The sequence below is a fragment of the Dissoconium aciculare genome (genome assembly GCF_010015565.1).
Source record: "Dissoconium aciculare CBS 342.82 unplaced genomic scaffold K489scaffold_2, whole genome shotgun sequence".
Taxonomy (NCBI): Eukaryota; Fungi; Ascomycota; class Dothideomycetes; order Mycosphaerellales; family Dissoconiaceae; genus Dissoconium; species Dissoconium aciculare.
In genome coordinates this window covers 1,755,017-1,774,195 of record NW_022984952.1, presented here as the reverse complement: position 1 = coordinate 1,774,195, position 19,179 = coordinate 1,755,017, and the positions used below count along the sequence as shown (strand labels likewise).

The 19,179-nt window shown below is 51.7% G+C and overlaps 6 protein-coding genes and 1 non-coding gene across 7 annotated transcripts; 3 read left to right on the top strand and 4 right to left on the bottom strand.

Moving 5' to 3' along the window:
• Window positions 1–184: 184 nt before the first annotated feature.
• K489DRAFT_386792 (PLC-like phosphodiesterase) lies at window positions 185–1,166 on the bottom strand (the record flags this gene model as incomplete). The annotated part of the gene is made up of 2 exons (XM_033606260.1): window positions 185–522; window positions 581–1,166. 2 exons carry the CDS (start codon window positions 1,164–1,166, stop codon window positions 185–187), a joined length of 924 nt encoding a protein of 307 aa, XP_033463505.1.
• A 1,144-nt stretch (window positions 1,167–2,310) lies between these two features.
• On the top strand, window positions 2,311–4,156 carry K489DRAFT_376878 (uncharacterized protein). The gene is made up of 2 exons (XM_033604016.1): window positions 2,311–2,468; window positions 2,522–4,156. The coding sequence occupies exons 1-2, from the start codon at window positions 2,421–2,423 to the stop codon at window positions 4,097–4,099; spliced, it is 1,626 nt and encodes a 541-aa protein (XP_033463504.1). The 5' UTR covers window positions 2,311–2,420; the 3' UTR covers window positions 4,100–4,156.
• Window positions 4,157–8,694: 4,538 nt separating this feature from the next.
• On the bottom strand, window positions 8,695–8,791 carry K489DRAFT_t10. Its single transcript has one exon. It is a non-coding gene; the product is annotated as a tRNA-Ile (tRNA).
• A 604-nt stretch (window positions 8,792–9,395) lies between these two features.
• K489DRAFT_428827 (uncharacterized protein) lies at window positions 9,396–10,467 on the top strand (the record flags this gene model as incomplete). Its single annotated transcript, XM_033608350.1, has 2 exons — window positions 9,396–9,635; window positions 9,893–10,467. The coding sequence occupies 2 exons, from the start codon at window positions 9,396–9,398 to the stop codon at window positions 10,229–10,231; spliced, it is 579 nt and encodes a 192-aa protein (XP_033463503.1). The 3' UTR covers window positions 10,232–10,467.
• Window positions 10,468–11,041: 574 nt separating this feature from the next.
• Window positions 11,042–12,841, bottom strand: K489DRAFT_386789 (mitochondrial phosphate carrier protein; the record flags this gene model as incomplete). Its single annotated transcript, XM_033606259.1, has 5 exons — window positions 11,042–11,073; window positions 11,160–11,512; window positions 11,679–12,098; window positions 12,233–12,348; window positions 12,833–12,841. The coding sequence occupies 5 exons, from the start codon at window positions 12,839–12,841 to the stop codon at window positions 11,042–11,044; spliced, it is 930 nt and encodes a 309-aa protein (XP_033463502.1).
• A 418-nt stretch (window positions 12,842–13,259) lies between these two features.
• K489DRAFT_313172 (AMP deaminase) lies at window positions 13,260–16,343 on the top strand (the record flags this gene model as incomplete). The annotated part of the gene is made up of 1 exon (XM_033600918.1): window positions 13,260–16,343. One exon carries the CDS (start codon window positions 13,260–13,262, stop codon window positions 16,341–16,343), a length of 3,084 nt encoding a protein of 1,027 aa, XP_033463501.1.
• Window positions 16,344–17,021: 678 nt separating this feature from the next.
• On the bottom strand, window positions 17,022–19,047 carry K489DRAFT_407199 (Endopolyphosphatase; the record flags this gene model as incomplete). The annotated part of the gene is made up of 2 exons (XM_033607342.1): window positions 17,022–18,823; window positions 18,885–19,047. The coding sequence occupies 2 exons, from the start codon at window positions 19,045–19,047 to the stop codon at window positions 17,022–17,024; spliced, it is 1,965 nt and encodes a 654-aa protein (XP_033463500.1).
• Window positions 19,048–19,179: the final 132 nt, after the last annotated feature.

Below are 19,179 nucleotides of genomic sequence, written 5' to 3'. Positions count from 1 at the left end.
GTATTATGATAACGCTGGAATATTCATGCCGGGCCTCTTGGGTTTGGCTGAACGGCATGATTGTCTAATGCACAACGACTGGCGCAGAAAGTTTAATGCAATATAAGTCCGAAATCGTTACGAGATTCGGATGCTTTTTGATTGACTCTGGTCCCCTTGCTGTGTTCCCAACCCGTCCCACGTCTTAAGCCCGCTTGATACCGTTGAGATTGTCCTGGGCTCTGAAAACATCGCCCCTATTGAAGAAGTCGACAAACACCACATTAGGTGGTCGATTATACAAAGACACACACAGATCTGCCTGTGCACCGATACTTCCATTACCAGTGGCATTGTTGGTCTGGAAATCGCGAACATTGTCGGGAATCAGAATACCAGTGCCAGCGACATTTGTGTCGAGGAAGTGGTTCATAATGTACATGCTGTTGCTGACGCCGGTAGTGGCCGCTCTGTCGATCGTACACTGCGCAAAGTTCGGATCTGTTGTATCGTAGGGTGTCTCGGAATAATACTTGAACTCGTCTATCAAATAGAAGGTCAGTAACTTCATGATAGCATGCGTACTCGCAATCTGGCTTACCCAGAATATATGGGACCTTCGGTTCGTCCGCGCGATAGTCCATAAATACAACAGCTCGGGTTCCCGCAGCAATGAGACTTCTGTATGTAGGCCACTGGTCGAGGCTCAAAGGCTGCGGCGATGTTTCTGGAATGAACGCGTACTTCTTGAGGCCCGTAGCATTGAAGACAGCGTCGTACTGAGTGACATTGGAACGATCGGCGTTTGCTAAAATCATGCTCACGACATCGTTCGGATGACTATCGAGCCAGGTCTTGACATCAGACAAGTACTTGGCCAGGCTCCCAGCGTATAGCTCCAGACAGCTGGTATGGCAGAGCGACAGAACCCCATTGAGTACGTGGACTTGAATCTCCAGCCAGCGGATGCCGGCATCGAGTTGCGCTTTGACATTGAGTTCCTGATTGACTCGGGGATCGAGAATGGGTCCGACGAACCCCGAGTCGTGAGCTCCGATGAGGGATACATTAGAGTATTTGCGATCGCAAAACTCGGGTCGGCCGCTGCAGTTCTGCACTTGACGCGTATTAAGAAGCGCAGCCGTGCTCAGGCTAATGCCGGCCAGAAGGAGTGCGCAGAACCTCATCTCTGGAGCCAGGTGTCGATTTGTTGGGAAGACTCCGGTGTTCCAACGGAAATGGTTTTATGGGATAGGCTCGAAAGTTCCTTAGAGTGCGCGTTCCAGGATGAATGTTGACAGGACCGTGGCGTTAAATGCGGATCGCTGGAACGCTAACGTTGGTAGTGGCAATGGATAAATGTTGGATGGAATGCAACTCAACAGCCCCGGCAGCATCGTACGTCAGGCTGTCCTTTGAGAAATTGCGCTTCGGACCAGTATGCTGTTTGGGAAGGACAGCCGCACATTAACCCGGCGCGCGTTCGTCGCCACTCTCTTCGCAACGAGCCCTGGAGTGCTTGATCTGCATTTGATGGCCTTTGATGGCTTTGGTGTAGAGTCGCATTGCCAAAGCATGACCCCGGTCATTGGCTGTTTTGGTTCATCATGTCGATCAGCCGTAATTCCCGAAGCGGGGTGAGGTACGTACATGTTCGTCACGATGCAAGTATCTCACCACGCTCACGCTCTTGCAAGCAAGATGCGGTAGCTCAAAGGTTGATATTGAATTGTTCGAAATGCCATGCCTTTGAGGCGTTGAGTCGATGTCACAGACGCATTTCAAAGGTGTCTTCATCCTTAACGGTTGTGTGCTGATTGAGCTGAGAGAAATACCTGTTCATGGCATCGACGTGTTACGCTTGTGTTGACGCATGTGATCCGCAATCATCACGGCCATCTCGAAAGTCATCAGAACAATCCCTGCAGGATAGAGGTTTCCTACCATCCATGGATCTCTTGAATGATCACTCCAAATTCATCAACAAAGAGAACGCGTTGAGGAATGGACTTAGTTTTGGAGCATGGTCCACATCCTTGAGCACAGTCACGGGCAGAGATGAATCTCCCTCCTCACTGCAACTGATGCCTTGCAGCTCTGGCAAGACAAGAAGAGGTAAATCAACAATGCTGACTCTCATGCAATAGGCGAACTTGGGTTTCGCGGTGAGCGTTTGCGACTCGGATGAGTTCACGCCTGGGCGAGTGGGCAATTTAGTGTTTCTCGATGAGTCAGCCAGTTAGTCATCAATCGACGCGTCTCCGCACAATCAGTCGCGTCGTCGCGTGCTTCCAGTTCCTGAATGAAACCCAAAACAAATGCAGCTGGTCCCGCAGCTCACTCGCACGGGCGTTCCAAAGACGATACCCATTCACAGCAACGAACTGTTGGTCACGGGTGCAGCATAATCATTTATTCTACATATATCGTCTAATAGCCCGATGGCTGGCCAAAGCAAAGGCCTTTTTGAACAGGAGAACATTCATCAAGTAGGCTATTTGCAGCTGCCCCTACTTAAATCATGCTAACATGATACATTCAGAGCAAATCAACCCATTGGAGTAGGCAGCCACATCACAGACCTATACTCAGCGAGACTTCGACCAACATAGTGCTCCCCAGAGCAGCTGTTTTGTCCAATCACTATCCCACTGGCAAGCCGAGAAGTCTGCGACCGTCAACCGGTCATACCCTCGATGCGATAGGATCGAAGCCGGAAGCAGCAGCAGTCCCTACGAAGGAGCAGAGATGGAATGAAGACGGACACCGGGCTGCCGAGACAGCCACCATGGTCGAGATCAGCGTTACCCATACGCCCCAGCTAAAACACGCGAACACTTTCCCGTGCACACCAAATCCCAGGATACCGCTGGAGGACCTCATTGGAGATTGCGATGCCGCGAAACATGTTGCGCCAGTAGAGGAGTCGCCCGAGGAGCAAATTTCATGGGTCCCAAACAGTTCCTCAAATGTTATGACACCCCATCACAAACGAAAACGAGCACGAAGTTCGTCGCCTGTCTGTCCCACAACATGCTCCCAGCAGCGCAAGGCGGCATTGCAAGCCGCACAAACGCAGAGCGCCGACAAGCCCTCACCAGAAGCAGATCCTACAGCTGACCTCTGGAGGCTTTATGCAAATGGCAAACCGATCGATAATATTGCTGAATTGACAAAGTCAGCTTTCGAAGCATCGCCGCGACCATTGCTCGAAACTCCGGTCAGAAGCGGCGGATTCCGACGATGGGTAAGCACAGGGAACGATTGGCCAAACAGTCGTAATAAAAGGGTTTGCATGAATACCCGCACGAACATCAAGTTGTGGCAGGATCACACGGCGGCCGAGACCGGCGGGAAGAGTAAAGTCGCGGCGATGGTCGAAAAGATACAAGAGTCCTTGTCGTCTCAGAGTCTCTTGGCTGCACAACATCAGAGTGTCAATGAAAAGAGTGAGGCTCCCTCCAGCTCGAGTCCTCTTCCTGGGGTCAAAATGGCGCGTACGCAGGAGCGGTCAGGCTTCAGTCCTGTGCGCAAGGCTGTGATGAAAGACAGATTCAATCGGAGGGCAATGGATATTCATACCGAGTCAGCAGATGATGCTGACAGGAACCGCACAACACGTCAGCCGCCAGCCATACTAGAACTCACCTTGGGTCATTCCGTGGAATCGAAAAATATAGTTGCATCGGATATTCCGGGTTTAGCACCTTTACATTTTCGCAAGCAGGGCCTACTTCCTGCGTATAAAAGGCCCTCGATCGTCAGAGCTCCTATTGCGACGAAGCCCGATGCCGTTGTCAAAGCTGGCCCAGTGTTAGCACAAGCAATGGACGAGTTTGCTGAAGACTTCGATCTCACGGCCGATGACATTGATGAAATCATGGGCGAACTCCCTGCCGTTTCAGGAGGTTCAAAGCAGGGCTCGATTGAGGACCGCGAAGCTGTTTCCCATAGTATCGATCTTACTGAGACCGATCATAACTCCGGATATAGACCAAATCCACGGATACCACACCTGAAGAGCAACGATGATGAGTTTGGAGGAAGTGATATCGATGAAGATGATTTTGCTCTAGCGGATGTGTGCGCCACGCAAGCGCTTCGGGTCAGTCGAGATTGACCACACTACGATGATCATGTAGCTTATGAATGTATAGATGCTGCCTCATGAACTCCAAAATTGTGATAATCGACTGCCTTCACATCCGTCTGCGACTAAGACGAACATGTCTCCCACCAGCGTACAGTCCGAACAAAGAATTGCTTTGCGGCGCCATGATAGATTCATCATCAAACAAGTCCAAGAAGGGAGGTATGTGACGGAGGGAAATCAATCGCGAGAAGAGACAGTGTTGCTTGCTCAGACAGAAGCCAGCTCACGACTCGCAGCCATCACGCTTCGCGATTCATGGACTGCCACGATTGTGAAGCCTGGAGACATTATACACATTGCAGAAGCGCCACTGTCCCGCAAACCTGGCTTGCGTACCGCTGCAGAGCCCACTGGGCAGATACTGGTCGATGATAGCGACACCAGTCCATTCTTGATTGTCCATCCAGATCACATGCTTTCAGCAACGACCGTCGCTGATTCGTTTGACTGCGTCCGGAAAGCGGTCCTCCAGAATCTGATCAAAGCGACAGGCGAGACGAGCAAAGCTATGGTTTATGGCAGCATATTACACGAGATCTTCCAAAAAGCACTTTCGGCAAATCAATGGGATCCTCAATTTCTTGACGACACTGCGGAGAAGACTGTACAAGCTCATGTTGAAGGGCTGTGGGAGCTCGGCATGCGTGACCAAAATCTTGCAATCGAGGAAATCAGGGCGAAAATGGGCGAGGTGGCTGCTTGGGCCGATACCTACGTGTCAGCGCAACCGTCCGATACTGCACTGGTCGACGATCGACAAGGTCAAAAGGTCTGGATGTCGATCAGCAAGCTCATCGCGATTGAGGAGCATGTATGGTCCCCTATGTATGGACTCAAGGGCAACATCGACGCCACCATCGAAGCACATCTCTTCGATCACCCTGATCGACCCGGCAAGAAACTCATATTGCCATTCGAGGTCAAGACTGGACGGACTACACAGTCCCCAGCCCATCGTGCTCAGACGGCGCTGTATACACTTTTGTTGTCAGACAGGTACGACACTGGCGTGACCGCTGGAATATTGTACTATTTGGAGAGTTCGTCAATCTATCGAATTGCGCCGCCCGTACGAGAAGTCCGACAGATGATACAGCAGCGCAACCGCCTAGCAGTGTACATTTTCCGAGCAAGGCAACCACAGCAGAGCGCTTCGGATGACCAGCCGGATGCGCTTGCCTCACAGATTGTCGAAGGATCGGATTTGCCGAACCTTCTCAAAACCCCTTTCAAATGCAGCAAGTGTTATGCACAACAATCGTGCTTTACCTACCACGCACTCAAAGAGAACGGGACTGCCGAGACAGCTGGCATGGTTGATGACAACAAGAAAAACCATTCTCTTATCTGGCAGGAGTCTGTTGGCCACTTGTTACAATCCAAGACGCAAGGTGCGGGCCGCGTCGAGATACTGCGAAAGTGGTATACGAAGTGGGATCGCCTGTTGACTTTCGAAGAGGGCGATCAGATTCAGATGAGGAGAGAGCTTTGGACGATGTCTTCCGCGCAGAGACAGAAAGTGGGCCGATGCTTCGGGAATCTGGTGCTCAAGCATCATGGCTCGACTTCAACACGAGCTGCGTGCGGTGATGTCGATGGTGTTGGTGGCAAGATCAATCGATACACGTACAGCTTCGTTCGCTCTGCATCCGCAGCATCAGCATCATTCACGGAAGCCACGCAGCTTGTCGTGGGAGAGCCCATCGTCGTGTCATCCGAACAGGGACAATGGGCCCTTGCCAATGGATATGTGGTCGCCGTTTCGAAACATGAGCTACAAGTCGCAGTGGATCGAAAACTTGGTGAAGCTCGCCGAAGATCCAAGGATTTTGATGAAGAATCGAATCAGTCCTTCCGTGGGATCAAGAATGTGAGCAGTGTACGATCGGATGATGGCTCCACAAATGAGAAGTCTATACTATACCGTGTCGACAAGGATGAATTCTCCAACGGACTCTCATTGATTCGGAACAATTTGCTGACTCTCATGTCACCACATCCGATCCACACGAAGTTGAGAGAGCAAATCGTGTATGGTGAATCGCCCAAGTTTGCCGCATCGACCATGGAAGACATCGATTTGCAGGACAGCGCGATGAATGAAGACCAAAGGAAGGCGGTGAACACAGTGCTGTCAACGAACGATTTTGCACTTATCCTCGGTATGCCCGGCACCGGCAAAACAACCACAATCGCTCAAATCATCAAAGCTCTCCTAGCGGAGAAAAAATCCATACTGTTGACCTCATTCACCCATACAGCAGTCGATAACATTCTCTTGAAGATCCGTGACCTTGCGTCAGCAGGCAGCATCCTTCGATTGGGTGTCCCCGCCAAGATCAATCCCCAAGTTCAGGAGTTCTGCCTGCTCGCTTCTACTAATCAACCTCGAACGTCCATTGATGAAGTGGAAGAAGCGTACATGAACACCAGCATCGTGGCTTCCACTTGCATGGGCACCAATCATGCACTCTTCCGTCGTCGCACTTTTGACGTATGCATCGTGGACGAGGCAAGTCAAATCACACTCCCTACGATCCTTGGTCCCCTGCTTTGTGCGCGAAAGTTTGTGCTCGTCGGCGACCACTTCCAATTGCCGCCTCTTGTGCAGAACCGACTCGCGTTGGAAGGCGGGTTGGACGAGAGTCTGTTCCGCATGCTATGTCAGCGCAACGAAAATGAGCAGGCGGTGGTGGAGCTAGGATGTCAGTACCGCATGTGCAAAGAAATCATGAGCCTTTCCAACCAAATGATTTACGGCGGCCGTCTAAGCTGCGGGAATGAGCAAGTCGCAAACCGAACTCTGCAGCTTCCTCAGCATGATGGGTTAGCTTCGGTGCACGAACATGGTAATGCGCCTTGTGGATTCAAGAGGGGCGAGTGTTGGCTTGCCAATGCTACAAATCCAGAAAGCAAGGTCATATTTCTCAACACTGATCCGCTAGGTCAAGCGGCTAACGAGTACCTCGACGGGGGCACAAAGAATATAACCAATCCTGCAGAGGCCAGTCTCTGCCTCGAGGCCATGCTAGCTCTCCTCGCGCAGGGCGTCAAGGCTCGCGACATTGGTATCATCACACCCTATCGTTCGCAGGTCGCTCTGCTTCGTCGACTGCTCCGCTCTATCACGCCCGCCGACACTGCCACCACGCCTCTTCGCATGGCATCAATCATTGACGTTGAGGTTGACACGCCCGATCGCTATCAAGGTCGGGATAAAGAAGTCATTATCATCTCTCTCGTGAGATCCAACACGCGTGGCGATGTCGGAGAATTGCTCCGCGATTCGCGACGTGTCAATGTCGCGCTTACGAGAGCTCGGAGTAAGGTGATGCTGGTGGGGAGCAAATCTACCCTTCGAAACGGCAGCGACCTGTTGAGCGGTACTGTGAGCATCATCGACGAGGCGGATCTTTCCGGTGAAGGAATGTGTATGCTCAATCTTCCGAAGAATGCATTGGAAGGCCATTCCGGTCTCGGTAGCTGTGCGTCCCAGCAGCCCCTGGCGCTGGCTAAAGAGATTTGCTCACCTACTCCGAAGAAGAGAAAGGTCTCGAGTCCGGAAATGACGACAAGTAAGAGGCATCACTCCGTCGCGAGCGATCCTCCGAGCGCAAACGCAGATCGTTCCCTCACGGAGGATTCGCCTAGCAGAGCTATCGGCGGACACAAGAAGGGACCGAAGATCATCACCAGACATGCCGGGCAGCTTGGAGGCAAGATGAAGAAAATGAAGGAAGCACTGGCGATAGAAATCTGGGAAGATATGATCGGCGAGGATGACGAACTTGACGACTTTTGAATGCAGCCATCAAATGTTGAACATTATTTCTTTCTCTGCCGATCGGAGATCTGCAATAGTTGGCCAGAGAGCCTGTGATCGATATGTAGATCGTATGCTGTTGGTCTGCTGTCCTATATAAAGGACGACTCCTTGTGCATGCATTAGAGACATTCGCTCGGGACCGGACCCTGTCAGTGCTCATGTTCTCATTGTTCACTCCAGGGGCAAACCAAAGTAAACACAATTGCACGAAGAGTCAACGAAGCGGAATCGTGATCCAATTGACATGAATCACATCCACTTGCGGAGAACATTCGCATCAAGGCGTACAAAGTTCACCTGTGAAGCTCACTTACATCTAGGCACAAATTGACGAAGTGTTTAGTGTTTTGAGGTCTAAACACATCTGGGCATGCAATACCTCCTTGTGAGACATGTTCACAAGCAAATATATAGTGGTCGCTCGCGAGGCATGATGGTCCATCATAAAGCATTAGCTTCAGTAGTAGAGACATCCGTCGGTTCAAAACATTATCTGTACCGTGGGACACAGAACCGATCACTTGCAGCTGTACATACAAGCTCTCAGCGTATCTCTACAGCTCTTTTGGCTCACAAATTATGATGTGGCTCCACTTGGACGACTTTGGACCCTTTTTTGCTCCCTACCCTGCCAGTACGATACCACATCATCTTGCCCCGTACCCCCTTTTCACGGTTCAAAAAGAGAGCCACAGATGGGACGCTTTCAAACGCCCGGAGCAAGAGCAAAAAGAATTGGTCCCAGAGGGGGTCGAACCCTCGACCTTGGCGTTAACTGAATCTCGCGGCGAGATCTATTAGCACCACGCGCTAACCAACTGAGCCATGGAACCGGTTTACAACTATTTTAGGCTAGGTTTTATTTCGATCAGATCTGGAAGGACCGATCGACCCAACTGAGGATTCCCGAAGGACCTGCTTCTGTTGGAGAGCAATGATAAAATAGCGCTATATATCCATGGTTTTTTTCCCACAAGCGACAGAAGTTTAGGCAGAGCCGCTCTCGGGCCCTGGCCATTCATACTTCTAAATAACTATGGGCTGACAACTCTGTCCGTAAAATAAGATACTCTCACCCCCGTCTTCCAGATGTGGATCAGATTGGACGATGTACCCCGACGGCCGGGTAAAAACGAATTGACATCCTTACCTACTTTACCTTTCAACGTTATGCAGTGGACAGGGACTGTATTAGTCATCGCAAAAACCAATCATCGGATTAGTCATCCGCGTGCCCCGTCCACGGATCCGATTCGATCGATACCTGGCCACGGGCAGAATAGGGAAACAAACCATTCTCATGCGTGCGACTCGACGACAGTAGTCCTTTGTAATGGTAGGATCAAGCGTGATCTCACGGACCAGCGTAGCAGGGAATGGCAAGCTCGCAATCGAAAAACCCCGGCGCAAAACGCGATTACAAACCCCATCTTGAAGATGAGCAAACAGAGTCGCGTAGCACGCGCCACCAAAGTCGATCGACCTAGCACGAGCAGCTCTATGTCACTAGCACCGCCCTTTGCACTAGCCGAAGAAAGGCACGAAATACTACGGTCTATGGCAAAGGTGATCGACGGACGCCACAGACTCTGGCACGAGCACAACCTCAATGACCTCGAAGACGAGGTCTACGCTCGCATCGAGCTACACCTTGCCATGTTGGGGATATTAAAAAGGGTAAATCCACTACAAATTCGACCCTCGAAATTTAAAGGTTATATAGAACCTGATGTCTGCTTTACCTTCGTAGATATAAAGAACTTAGCTATTCATAATCCTACGATGTTTATATTATTATATATAATAGAGTATTCCGCTAGCTACATTCTGGTCTATTTTTCTTATGGTAAGAACAAGATTGAAATAAGTTATTGAGCATTGTATCAAAATTTGCCCTTTTTTTGTCCCCCACGTGGCAGCTGAAGAGCGCCAAGAAGCCGGTCAAGCCAAACAATGGCCCGAGCGACAGCGATGACAGCACCGATAGCAACAAGAACCCACCAGACGGCGACCCAAGGGACAAAAAGTCACGCGCAAGGAGGGAGAAATACCCCAACAACTTCGATGTTCACACCAGAATCTGGCGGTATGAAGACAAGGCAGAATGGTCCGACGAGATGCTGGTGGCAAAGGCGGAATCTGGGAGGGACCTTCGATCAGACCCGCTGTTCTTCGTCTTTAATGCAGCGGTAAGGTCTTGCTTAGCCTGCCAGCGCATCGCCCTCGAACAGCTAGATGCTAGACGCGTGCAGCGCGATGGTCTTCATCTTTAAAGTCGGCGTGCCGGCTCAAGCGCGCTATGAAGTTACGACGTGCTCAATCTCAACGGACCATGAAGGGTATTATGTGATCGATCCGGCGATGGGAGGAGGGTAGCACCGAACACGGCCTGTAGATCGGAACCGACACGACCGTACGGTACTTTCTATTTGAATACACCGCCCATAGTGTTGAGGCGGACTGATCTATGGAGATCTCCGTTTCATATATAGACGCCTATTCATTGGGTAAAAAAGCAAAAAGAAACTATGTGCCTTCTTAAAAAGCAGTGTTCGTGAACTATACTTCTTATACATAGACCGTACCACATAATGCCCTGATCTTTTCCGTGTACACTTATTGAATGAACGGTCTGCAAGGCTTGGGCACAAACCTGCGAACTTCGAGGAAATGTAATTGCCGTACAATGTGAGTTTCGCCGATGATGCAGGCCTTTCGCATCAGCACGCCCGAAACAAATTGTAGCTTTCTAGTCCGGAAGCCGCCACAGCTTGAACCAATGCTGAATGTATCGCCATAGTGCTGAAATAACAAGTTGCATGACCATCGATGAGATCGCCATGATTGGGACAGACGCCGCAACCCAAACCCATAAGACTTTTCTCCCGGAAAATTTTGCAACGATGACAAAACCAGTCTCGCATCGTGCTCTTCTTTTCCTTCCTCACCATTCATGACCCAATCTTCTTAGAGGACGAAGCTGGCTTGTGCGATTTTTAGACGTTGGAAACCGGTGCGACCATCATCTTCTCGCGCCAAGAAAGAACCGCGCAGAACCTCGCACACCTTCAGATAGCTTGCTGTCACTTTGCAATCTCAACACCGCCGGTGGCACCTGAAGATTATGTTAGTAGAAACTTCTTGCCGTGCTTGGAAGCTTGGTCCCGATTGACCCAAAGATTCTCAGCGTAAAGAACATACCCAAAAGCTTCTTGATGTCTCCGTAGATGGCGAACTGACCTGCGGTCAGACCACCAACCATAAAAAGACGAGTGGGCAAACCAGCAAATGAACCACGGAGGCCGAGCTGACTGGCGATCTTGATCAGGCGGGAGACGGTGCCCTCACCTGGCGCACCCTTTGTCTTATTGATCTTGGAGAGCATAGTGTCGGCGGGCTGGGATACGATGGCTGCAGCGAAACCGGCGAGGAGACCGGATCCCAGGTTGATGCCGGTAGTTGCACCGCTCGACAGGGTCGATTTATCGACTTTGCTGAAAAAGAACTCGGCGATTTTCTCGAACGCGACGAACTTCGTGACGGTATAGGGAACTCTATTTGACCGCATAAGTCGATTTCCTCAAAAGTGTATGTAGTAGTCATAGCTGCGCTCGAGACACTGGCCAGGCTATTCTTAGGGCGGGTTGGGAGGAGGGGGGGATTTGTCTCAGACGCGAGAACTTCATCAGCAAAACAGATATGGAACAGGGTAGAACCTACTGCTTGAACAGAATAGGGCCAAACCCGCTATAGAGAGCACCAACACCCTCCTGGGATACGATCTTGCTGAGTCCATCGACCAGGCCCTTGGCGAAACCAGGCTGGGAAACTAATCGAATACGTGTCGCCTCGAGCGGGCAAAGTGCAATCGAGGCGAAGAATTCGGCCGAGGCGGCAGAGACAGAGTACACGGCGGTACGATATTCGCGAGCCTTGTCGAGGCCGAGGAAGTTGATCGACTGCTTCTTGAAGAACTCGTACCCGCCGAACTTGAAGGCACCCTGGATAAAGTATCCGGTGAAGGTCGGGCCAAAACCGGTGAGCAGGGCACCAGCACCCTCATTAGCGATAACCTGGCGGAAACCACCGATCATGCCCCGGTTGTAAGTGGCCGGGTCGAGCTGAATGCGGGTCTTGACGCTGTGAGCGGCGTGTCAACCAGAGTCAAATGTGCACATGTTCTCCGCCTTCGCGTCGGCGCACGACAGTCCGAGGACACAAGCGAATGCGCATTTGGAGGGCTGAAGATACGTGAAAGACGAATTCAGACGTACACATCGACGGGAGTGAAGGCGCCGTGGGTGAGCGAGCAGCCAAGAGCACCGGCGAGCGCAAATCGGGCGTAGAGGTCCAGGCCGCTCGGCGCTGCTGTGACCGCAGGGAGCGTGTCCTTGACTGGTTTTGCGGTACTCATTTTGAATTCGTGTCGGTGTATGTGAGCGGTTGGTTGGAGAGAAGAGGGAACAAGGAGAAAGAAGTAGGTCAGTTGGCGCTGGTGACGGTGATCGTGGGCTCGGGGTCGAAGGAACACATTTCTCAGCTGGTAAATGTTGGGAGCACGAAAAGCAGCCGGAGGCCCGGGCCCTACTACTGGAGAGCTGGGGACCTGCGCAAACTTAGTATTCAGGCGGCCGGCGATCGAGCGCGACGCGAAACAGAGTTTCTACACTTACCTACGGGAGTTGATAACCCAACTGGCACCGGTGGCTGACATAAGCGCCCACCGGTAGCTGACATAATCAAGAACGTACCTCTGGCAATACCTCGATAGGGCCCTTCGTTGGAACTCTGTTGCCCTACCCTCACACGGAACGTGATTCTCCTGTAAGCGGACATCCAACCACGTTGTGCCGCCTCTGGTATGTGTATCCTACAGTACCCATGGATGTCTTCATCTCGTCCTTTCATCCCTCTCGCACATTGTCTCTGTGTTGTGTCAACAAGTCGTTCGTGAGATATTCATTCTAGCTTTCCTACCTACGACAACTCTGCGAAGCTTCTCAAAGCGGCTTTGTCGTTCTTTGAACTGCCTTTCATTAATTCTCTACGTAAATCCTACTGCTCATTCATTACGATATCCTTCTCACAGCCCGCCCACCATTCCTCAACGTTGTCACTAGTATGATGCAAAGAAGCGCAATGCCACCTTCCTTTCCGCCACATCATATCGTCCACGACGAAGAGTCAGACGACAGTGAAGGTGGTGATCTTGGCCCCGACTCGACCGTGGATCACAGCGATGCCGATGAGAGAGACGGCGATCATGAAGATTACGACGATCTCGAACACATGGGCGGAGACATGGCACAGAGCACATACTCTGAGCAATTGGCTCGAAGTCAGACCGGAGAGTCGGAACCTCAGGGAATGCTTGCCAGAGACAGACAACGTAGAACGACATTCTACAGCTATCAGCTAGAGAAGCAGATGTCCCATGTTGAAGCGAAGCAGTTCTATCAGCAGCAACGACAGAACACCATCGATGGCAATAGTACATCAGCGACTCCATTGACTAGCAGAAGCCCTATCATACATCCAAGAGCATTTCCAATCCTGGGCGGCGATCAAAGCACGCTCGGATACTCTGGAAGCGTTCGTAGTCACCAAAGTTCCAAGCCTCCAGCATATCAATCTGCACTGCCTGTTGGCCTTGTGGACCCTACCAAGGCACCAGATCACCCAAGCGTTCAAACCCCCAATCTGGGTCGATTTGAAGGGATCAATGGCACCGCGTCAGCCTCGAATGTCGGTCCGTCAGCTTTGCGTACCGACACGTCGCATTACCATCCGTCATTCGCTCAGCACTCCGATTCACAGATGGCTCCAGCCGAGCCAACTCATGACGCAGCTCCAGCAATTCACTCTAGCGTCGCAACGGAGCTCAACGAGATCTACAGCAATATTCAGAAGATTCTTGACATTCGCCACAAATACATTCGCCTGTCGCTGCAAGGTCCAACGGACAATCCACGAGACGATCCTGGCTGGAACATTTACCCTCCACCGCCAGAGCCCGTCTGGCAGAACAACAAAGAGCGAGCCGAGCCATCTCAAGAAGCAGACCAGAGCGGGGCCCGCTCACCGCCCATTACGCCTGCAGATGGAGCTGCGACAAACTCGCAGCGGCCATCACGGAAGATGGGTACTGACATTGGCGAAGACTTCTACTATGAAGACTGCCTTCCGCTACCAGAGGCCTCCGAGATGACGTTCCAGCTAGATGCGAAAGGTGTATTTCAAGTCTACGAAACAAAAACTTCTGTTGAGATGGGCGAACCAATCATTCACATTCCGGATATCCGGGAATTCTACATGGATCTGGATACAGTTCTCGGAATATCGTCAGATGGACCGAGCAAGTCATTTGCATTCCGCCGGCTGCAATATCTCGAGGGCAAGTTCAACCTCTACAACTTGCTGAATGAGTATCAAGAAATTGCAGACACAAAAGCTGTGCCGCATCGTGACTTCTACAACGTACGAAAGGTTGATACACACGTTCACCACTCTGCTTGTATGAATCAAAAGCACTTGTTAAGATTTATCAAGAGCAAGATGAAGAAATCGCCCGATGAAGTCGTTCTCTTCAGAGATGGAAAGTACCTCACCCTCAAAGAGGTGTTTGAAAGCTTGAAGCTTACAGCTTATGACTTGAGTATCGACACATTAGATATGCACGCGCATGTGGATTCTTTCCACCGGTTCGACAAGTTCAACCTTAAATACAACCCTGTTGGCGAAAGCAGATTGCGAACAATCTTTCTGAAGACGGACAATCACATCCAGGGCCGCTATCTTGCTGAAATCACTAAAGAAGTCATCTCGGATCTAGAAAGCAGCAAATACCAAATGGTAGAGTGGCGCATCAGCATCTATGGTCGCAGCCTGGACGAGTGGGACAAGTTGGCCGCTTGGGTGGTCGACAATAAACTATACTCGCCGAACGTTCGTTGGCTGATCCAGGTGCCGCGACTGTTCGACGTCTACAAGTCATCCGGTCTGATGGACAAGTACGAAGAAGTGGTGAAGAATGTGTTCCAGCCTCTGTTCGAAGTCACGCAGAATCCGAGCACGCATCCAAAGTTGCACGTCTTCTTGCAGAGAGTCATTGGGTTTGACTCCGTTGATGACGAAAGCAAGGCTGAGCGTCGTATTTATCGCAAGTTCCCTCTACCGAAGGATTGGAGCACGCCACAAAATCCTCCCTACAGCTACTGGATTTATTACCTCTTTGCCAACATTGCCTCACTCAACGTGTGGCGGAAGCAGAGAGGATTTAATACATTCGTACTAAGACCCCACTGTGGTGAAGCAGGAGACACAGACCATCTGGCCGCTGCCGTCTTGTGTTGCCACAGCATCAGCCACGGTCTGCTTCTTCGCAAGGTTCCGCTACTACAGTACATCTTCTACCTCGAACGCATTGGTGTTGCCATGTCACCGCTTAGCAACAACGCGTTATTCCTCGCCTACGAACGCAATCCCTTCCTACAATACTTCCGACGAGGCTTGAACGTGAGTCTCTCGACCGACGATCCTTTACAATTCGCTTTCACCAAAGAGCCCCTGATCGAAGAATATGCCGTTGCTGCACAAATCTACAAGCTGTCCGCGGTCGACATGTGCGAACTGGCCAAGAACTCCGTCCTACAGTCCGGTTTCGAGCATGCCATGAAGCAGAGGTGGTTGGGCAAGAACTTCCACCTCCCGGGCACGGCAGGAAACGACATGGCCAAGGTCAACGTTCCCAACATCCGCGAGGCCTACCGCCACGAGACCTGGCTCCAGGAAATGGCCATGATCGATCGATACACCAACGCTCCCGCCGGCAGCCGAATCAGCGCCTCGAGACTCGCGCCCGACGCCGCCGCAGCAACAGCAAGCTCGCAAATCCCACCACCCAGCCCCACCGTGAGCATGAAGACTAATCCCTCGGCAACGAATTTGCTGGCCAGCGACTTCTCCGGCCGCACGCGACCGGGCCACCACACACCAAGCGAGGTCCTCTCCCAACTCCCGCACGCCTATCTCCCCAACGCTCAAGCCGCGCGTACCGCCGGTGGTTCTGGCGGCGGCCCATCCCTCAGCGTCGAAGTGCCCCACGACACAGCCGAGACCAGTCTCCCGCACCGGCCCTCCAAGCTTCGCGACACCACCGTGCCCGCCGAAGCGACGTCAGCAGCAGCAGATCCCACCACGGAGCTCGCCAGCCCGACCGGCGGCGACAACAGGGCGGCCCTGAGTCCCACCGGTTCCAATATGCACAATTCCCTGACGGGACTCGGCGGCCTCGATGGCGGTTCGCCGCGGATTTTTCCCGGCGTGGTGAGTCGACAGCGGAAAGCGTCGATGGATGAGACTTCACTGGCGGCTCGGGAAAGTTGAGCAAGGGGACGATGAGTCGCCAGTGATGGACAGAGGTTCTTTCCAGTCAGGGCGGTCCAACTTTTCAGGTCTGGTCGAAACAATCCTCAGCCCAAAATAGCTGTAAATCGGTTCCATGGCTCAGTTGGTTAGCGCGTGGTGCTAATAGATCTCGTCGAGAGATTCGGTTTACTCCTCGGAACGCGTTTTCCCTCATGCTTCCAGCCTCCCAGGAACAATTTGCGCACGTTAATCATGATGGTAGAAATCAACGGTAGTAGGAACTGGTGGGAGTAGTATTGATGTGTATGCATTGATTTCTACGTTCTTCTGTATGGAGAACAGGGCCAACAGACCAGGAAAAAACAACAAGCCAAAGATTTCGCGATTCATATCCCTCCCCCCAAAAACGCCGTCATGCCAAACGTGAGAGGACCCTTGGCGAATTCCTCCCTGATGATGAATAGTCGTAGGTATGTTAGATATGGGGGCCGCTCGTGAGAGTCCTCAATAGCTCCCAAAAAAATGCTGCGGCATAGACTCGTCAAAAAAGCCAATGACGGAAAAGGGTATCCTATCTCTTCTTCCTCTTCGTTTTATCTTTCTCTTCTTTCAACAATTTCTTCGTAAGACTCATGATATGACTTCCTCCTCGTCGTCTTTTCTGCACCGAAACCAGAAAGTTTGAAGGATTTTCAATCAATGTCCGAAATTCTCTTCCAACTGCTCTGGGTCCATGGTATTCACAAAAGCGCGTGAGACAAACGCGTACCACGCCTCGTTGCGCTTGCGGTGCTTGTGGGCCTTCTTGTGCTTGTTCTTCTTGTGCTTCTTCTTTTTCTTCTCGGCGTCTACATCTTTCTCTTGCTCATCCTCGTCATCGCCGCCGTGGCAGTCCATGACGTACTTCTCCGGCTTGAAGTTGCCGATCCGTCGGGCGAGGTCGATCATGCTCGGCATGGTCAGGTCCTTGAGGTGGTAGATTTCGTCTTTGGCGGTGTCGTAGAGGACTTCGAATTTGAACTTCTTCGGGTTGGGCTTGTGGTCGCGTTCGTGGGGCTTCTTGCCCTTGTGTTTGCCCTCGTTCCATTTAGTGGCGTCGAGCTCGTTGTCCGCGTCTGCGCTGCTGGTGAAGTCGTTGTTGATGACGGTGAGGTTGGCGTAATATTGCGTGTATTTCAGCAGAGAGAAGGCTTGCATGGAGTAAGCGGGCCCTGGAGGAGCGGACTTGGATGGCGGTTCAGGGACCTCGAACCAGTGCTGTCGCTCCTTCTTTGCCATGTCCGAGATAGGCTCGGTTGCAGGCGGGGGAATAGGTTGGGAGTATATCTCATCCTCGTCGAGTCCCTCGATGTTGTATTCGAAAATCCGGAAAGTGGGAAACAGGTTGGGTACCACACTTGAACTGATAAAGGATGCTGAATAGCGCTCGGCATATTCGCCGCCGATCTTTTTGAAATACTCGGCCGCCTCTGCTTCAAAGTCGCGATCGCTTCGAAGACTCTCCATCCAGGTTAGGGCCTTGGGCTCCTTGGGCAGGGTCGACCACTCATCGCGCAACTGCATCCAGTAGTTCTTGGAGAGCTGCGACTCGACATCACCATCGCCGATCTGTTCGGTACGGAGGTAGCTCATGTGGCCATCCTTGGTGTCCTTGTCAATCTGCTCGAAATCCTGGAACATGAAATGCTCAAAATTGAAATGTCCGTAGTGCGTGCTGACGATGACGTCGCGGTATTGGCGTGTCCAAAGAGCATACTTTTGCCAACACGTCTCATCCCAGCTCGTTTTGGCATCCTGACGGACTGGCGGCACATGGCCGATGAGCATGGCCTTCATTCCGCGCTCGCGCATGAACTGCAATTGAATGCGAAGCCACTCCATCTGCTGGTATCCTGGCTCAGAGTGCGCAGCGCAGCCTTCGACGAGAGTGTTGCTGGCGAAAAAGTACATGGTGTTCAAGCTGAAGACGGCAAGCTTGTGAGGAATGACCTCAACGTAGAACCAACCTCCCTGCTCGAACTGATGCTTTTGCACCTCAGGAATGAACTGCCTCCAAACCTGAGAGTATGTTCGTGTCCAGTCATTGGGACCCTTGGCGAGAATGTTGTGTGGAAGAATGTCGTTGTTGCCGATATTGGGCACGATGGGAATGATGAAATCATTGTTGGGATCATCGTCCGTCTCATCACCGTTGTGCTTGCCAAAAGTCTCTGCCATCTTTTGAACCAAGAATTTGTTGAGTGATACGACCTGCTCGCGACTCCGAGGAAGCTCATCATCGTTGTCATGCCGAGCAGAATCACCGGTCCAGATGACGAAGTCGATCTTATCTCGGACATTCTCCGCCACCCATTCCATTGTTTTGTTCACGAGTGAAAAGGGACTGTCGCACTCGCTGGTCTCTGCACCGTAGATGCCCGCAGGACCCTGCCCTCTGTGACAGGCGCCATCTTTACTGGTCGAGGAGTATACTTCGTAATGAGGATCGGGGTGAAAGTCTGCGTCGAGTCAGTGTGAGCTCCTACGCAGGGCACGACGATTCTAAAAAAATCTACTGACCTGTAATCTGTAGGAAACGGCCACGAAGTTTGCGATGTGAGTCCGTGGTGCCAGAGGTTTTGTGTATCCGTCTATCCGCTGTGATGGGAATTTGGACTGGCGGCGGAACAGCGAGCGTGTGCGCCACGAAGATGGCCGTGAGGCCGGCCGAGAAGGTGCGCATGTCGATCTAAATGTATGTGAAGCAGGGACGTGAAGAATGCCAAATGCGGGCTGAGTAGGAAATGTAGCGTAGGCGAAGGACCAGCGATGTCGACAATTGTCCCATGCGAAACCAGATGCACGCCCGTTCTCT

Coding starts and splice junctions, on each gene's coding strand:
- K489DRAFT_376878 (XM_033604016.1), top strand. CDS start 2,421: ATGGCTGGCCAAAGCAAAGGCCTTTTTGAACAGGAGAACATTCATCAA. Junction 2,469..2,521: donor AACAGGAGAACATTCATCAA/GTAGGCTATTTG, acceptor TGATACATTCAG/AGCAAATCAACCCATTGGAG.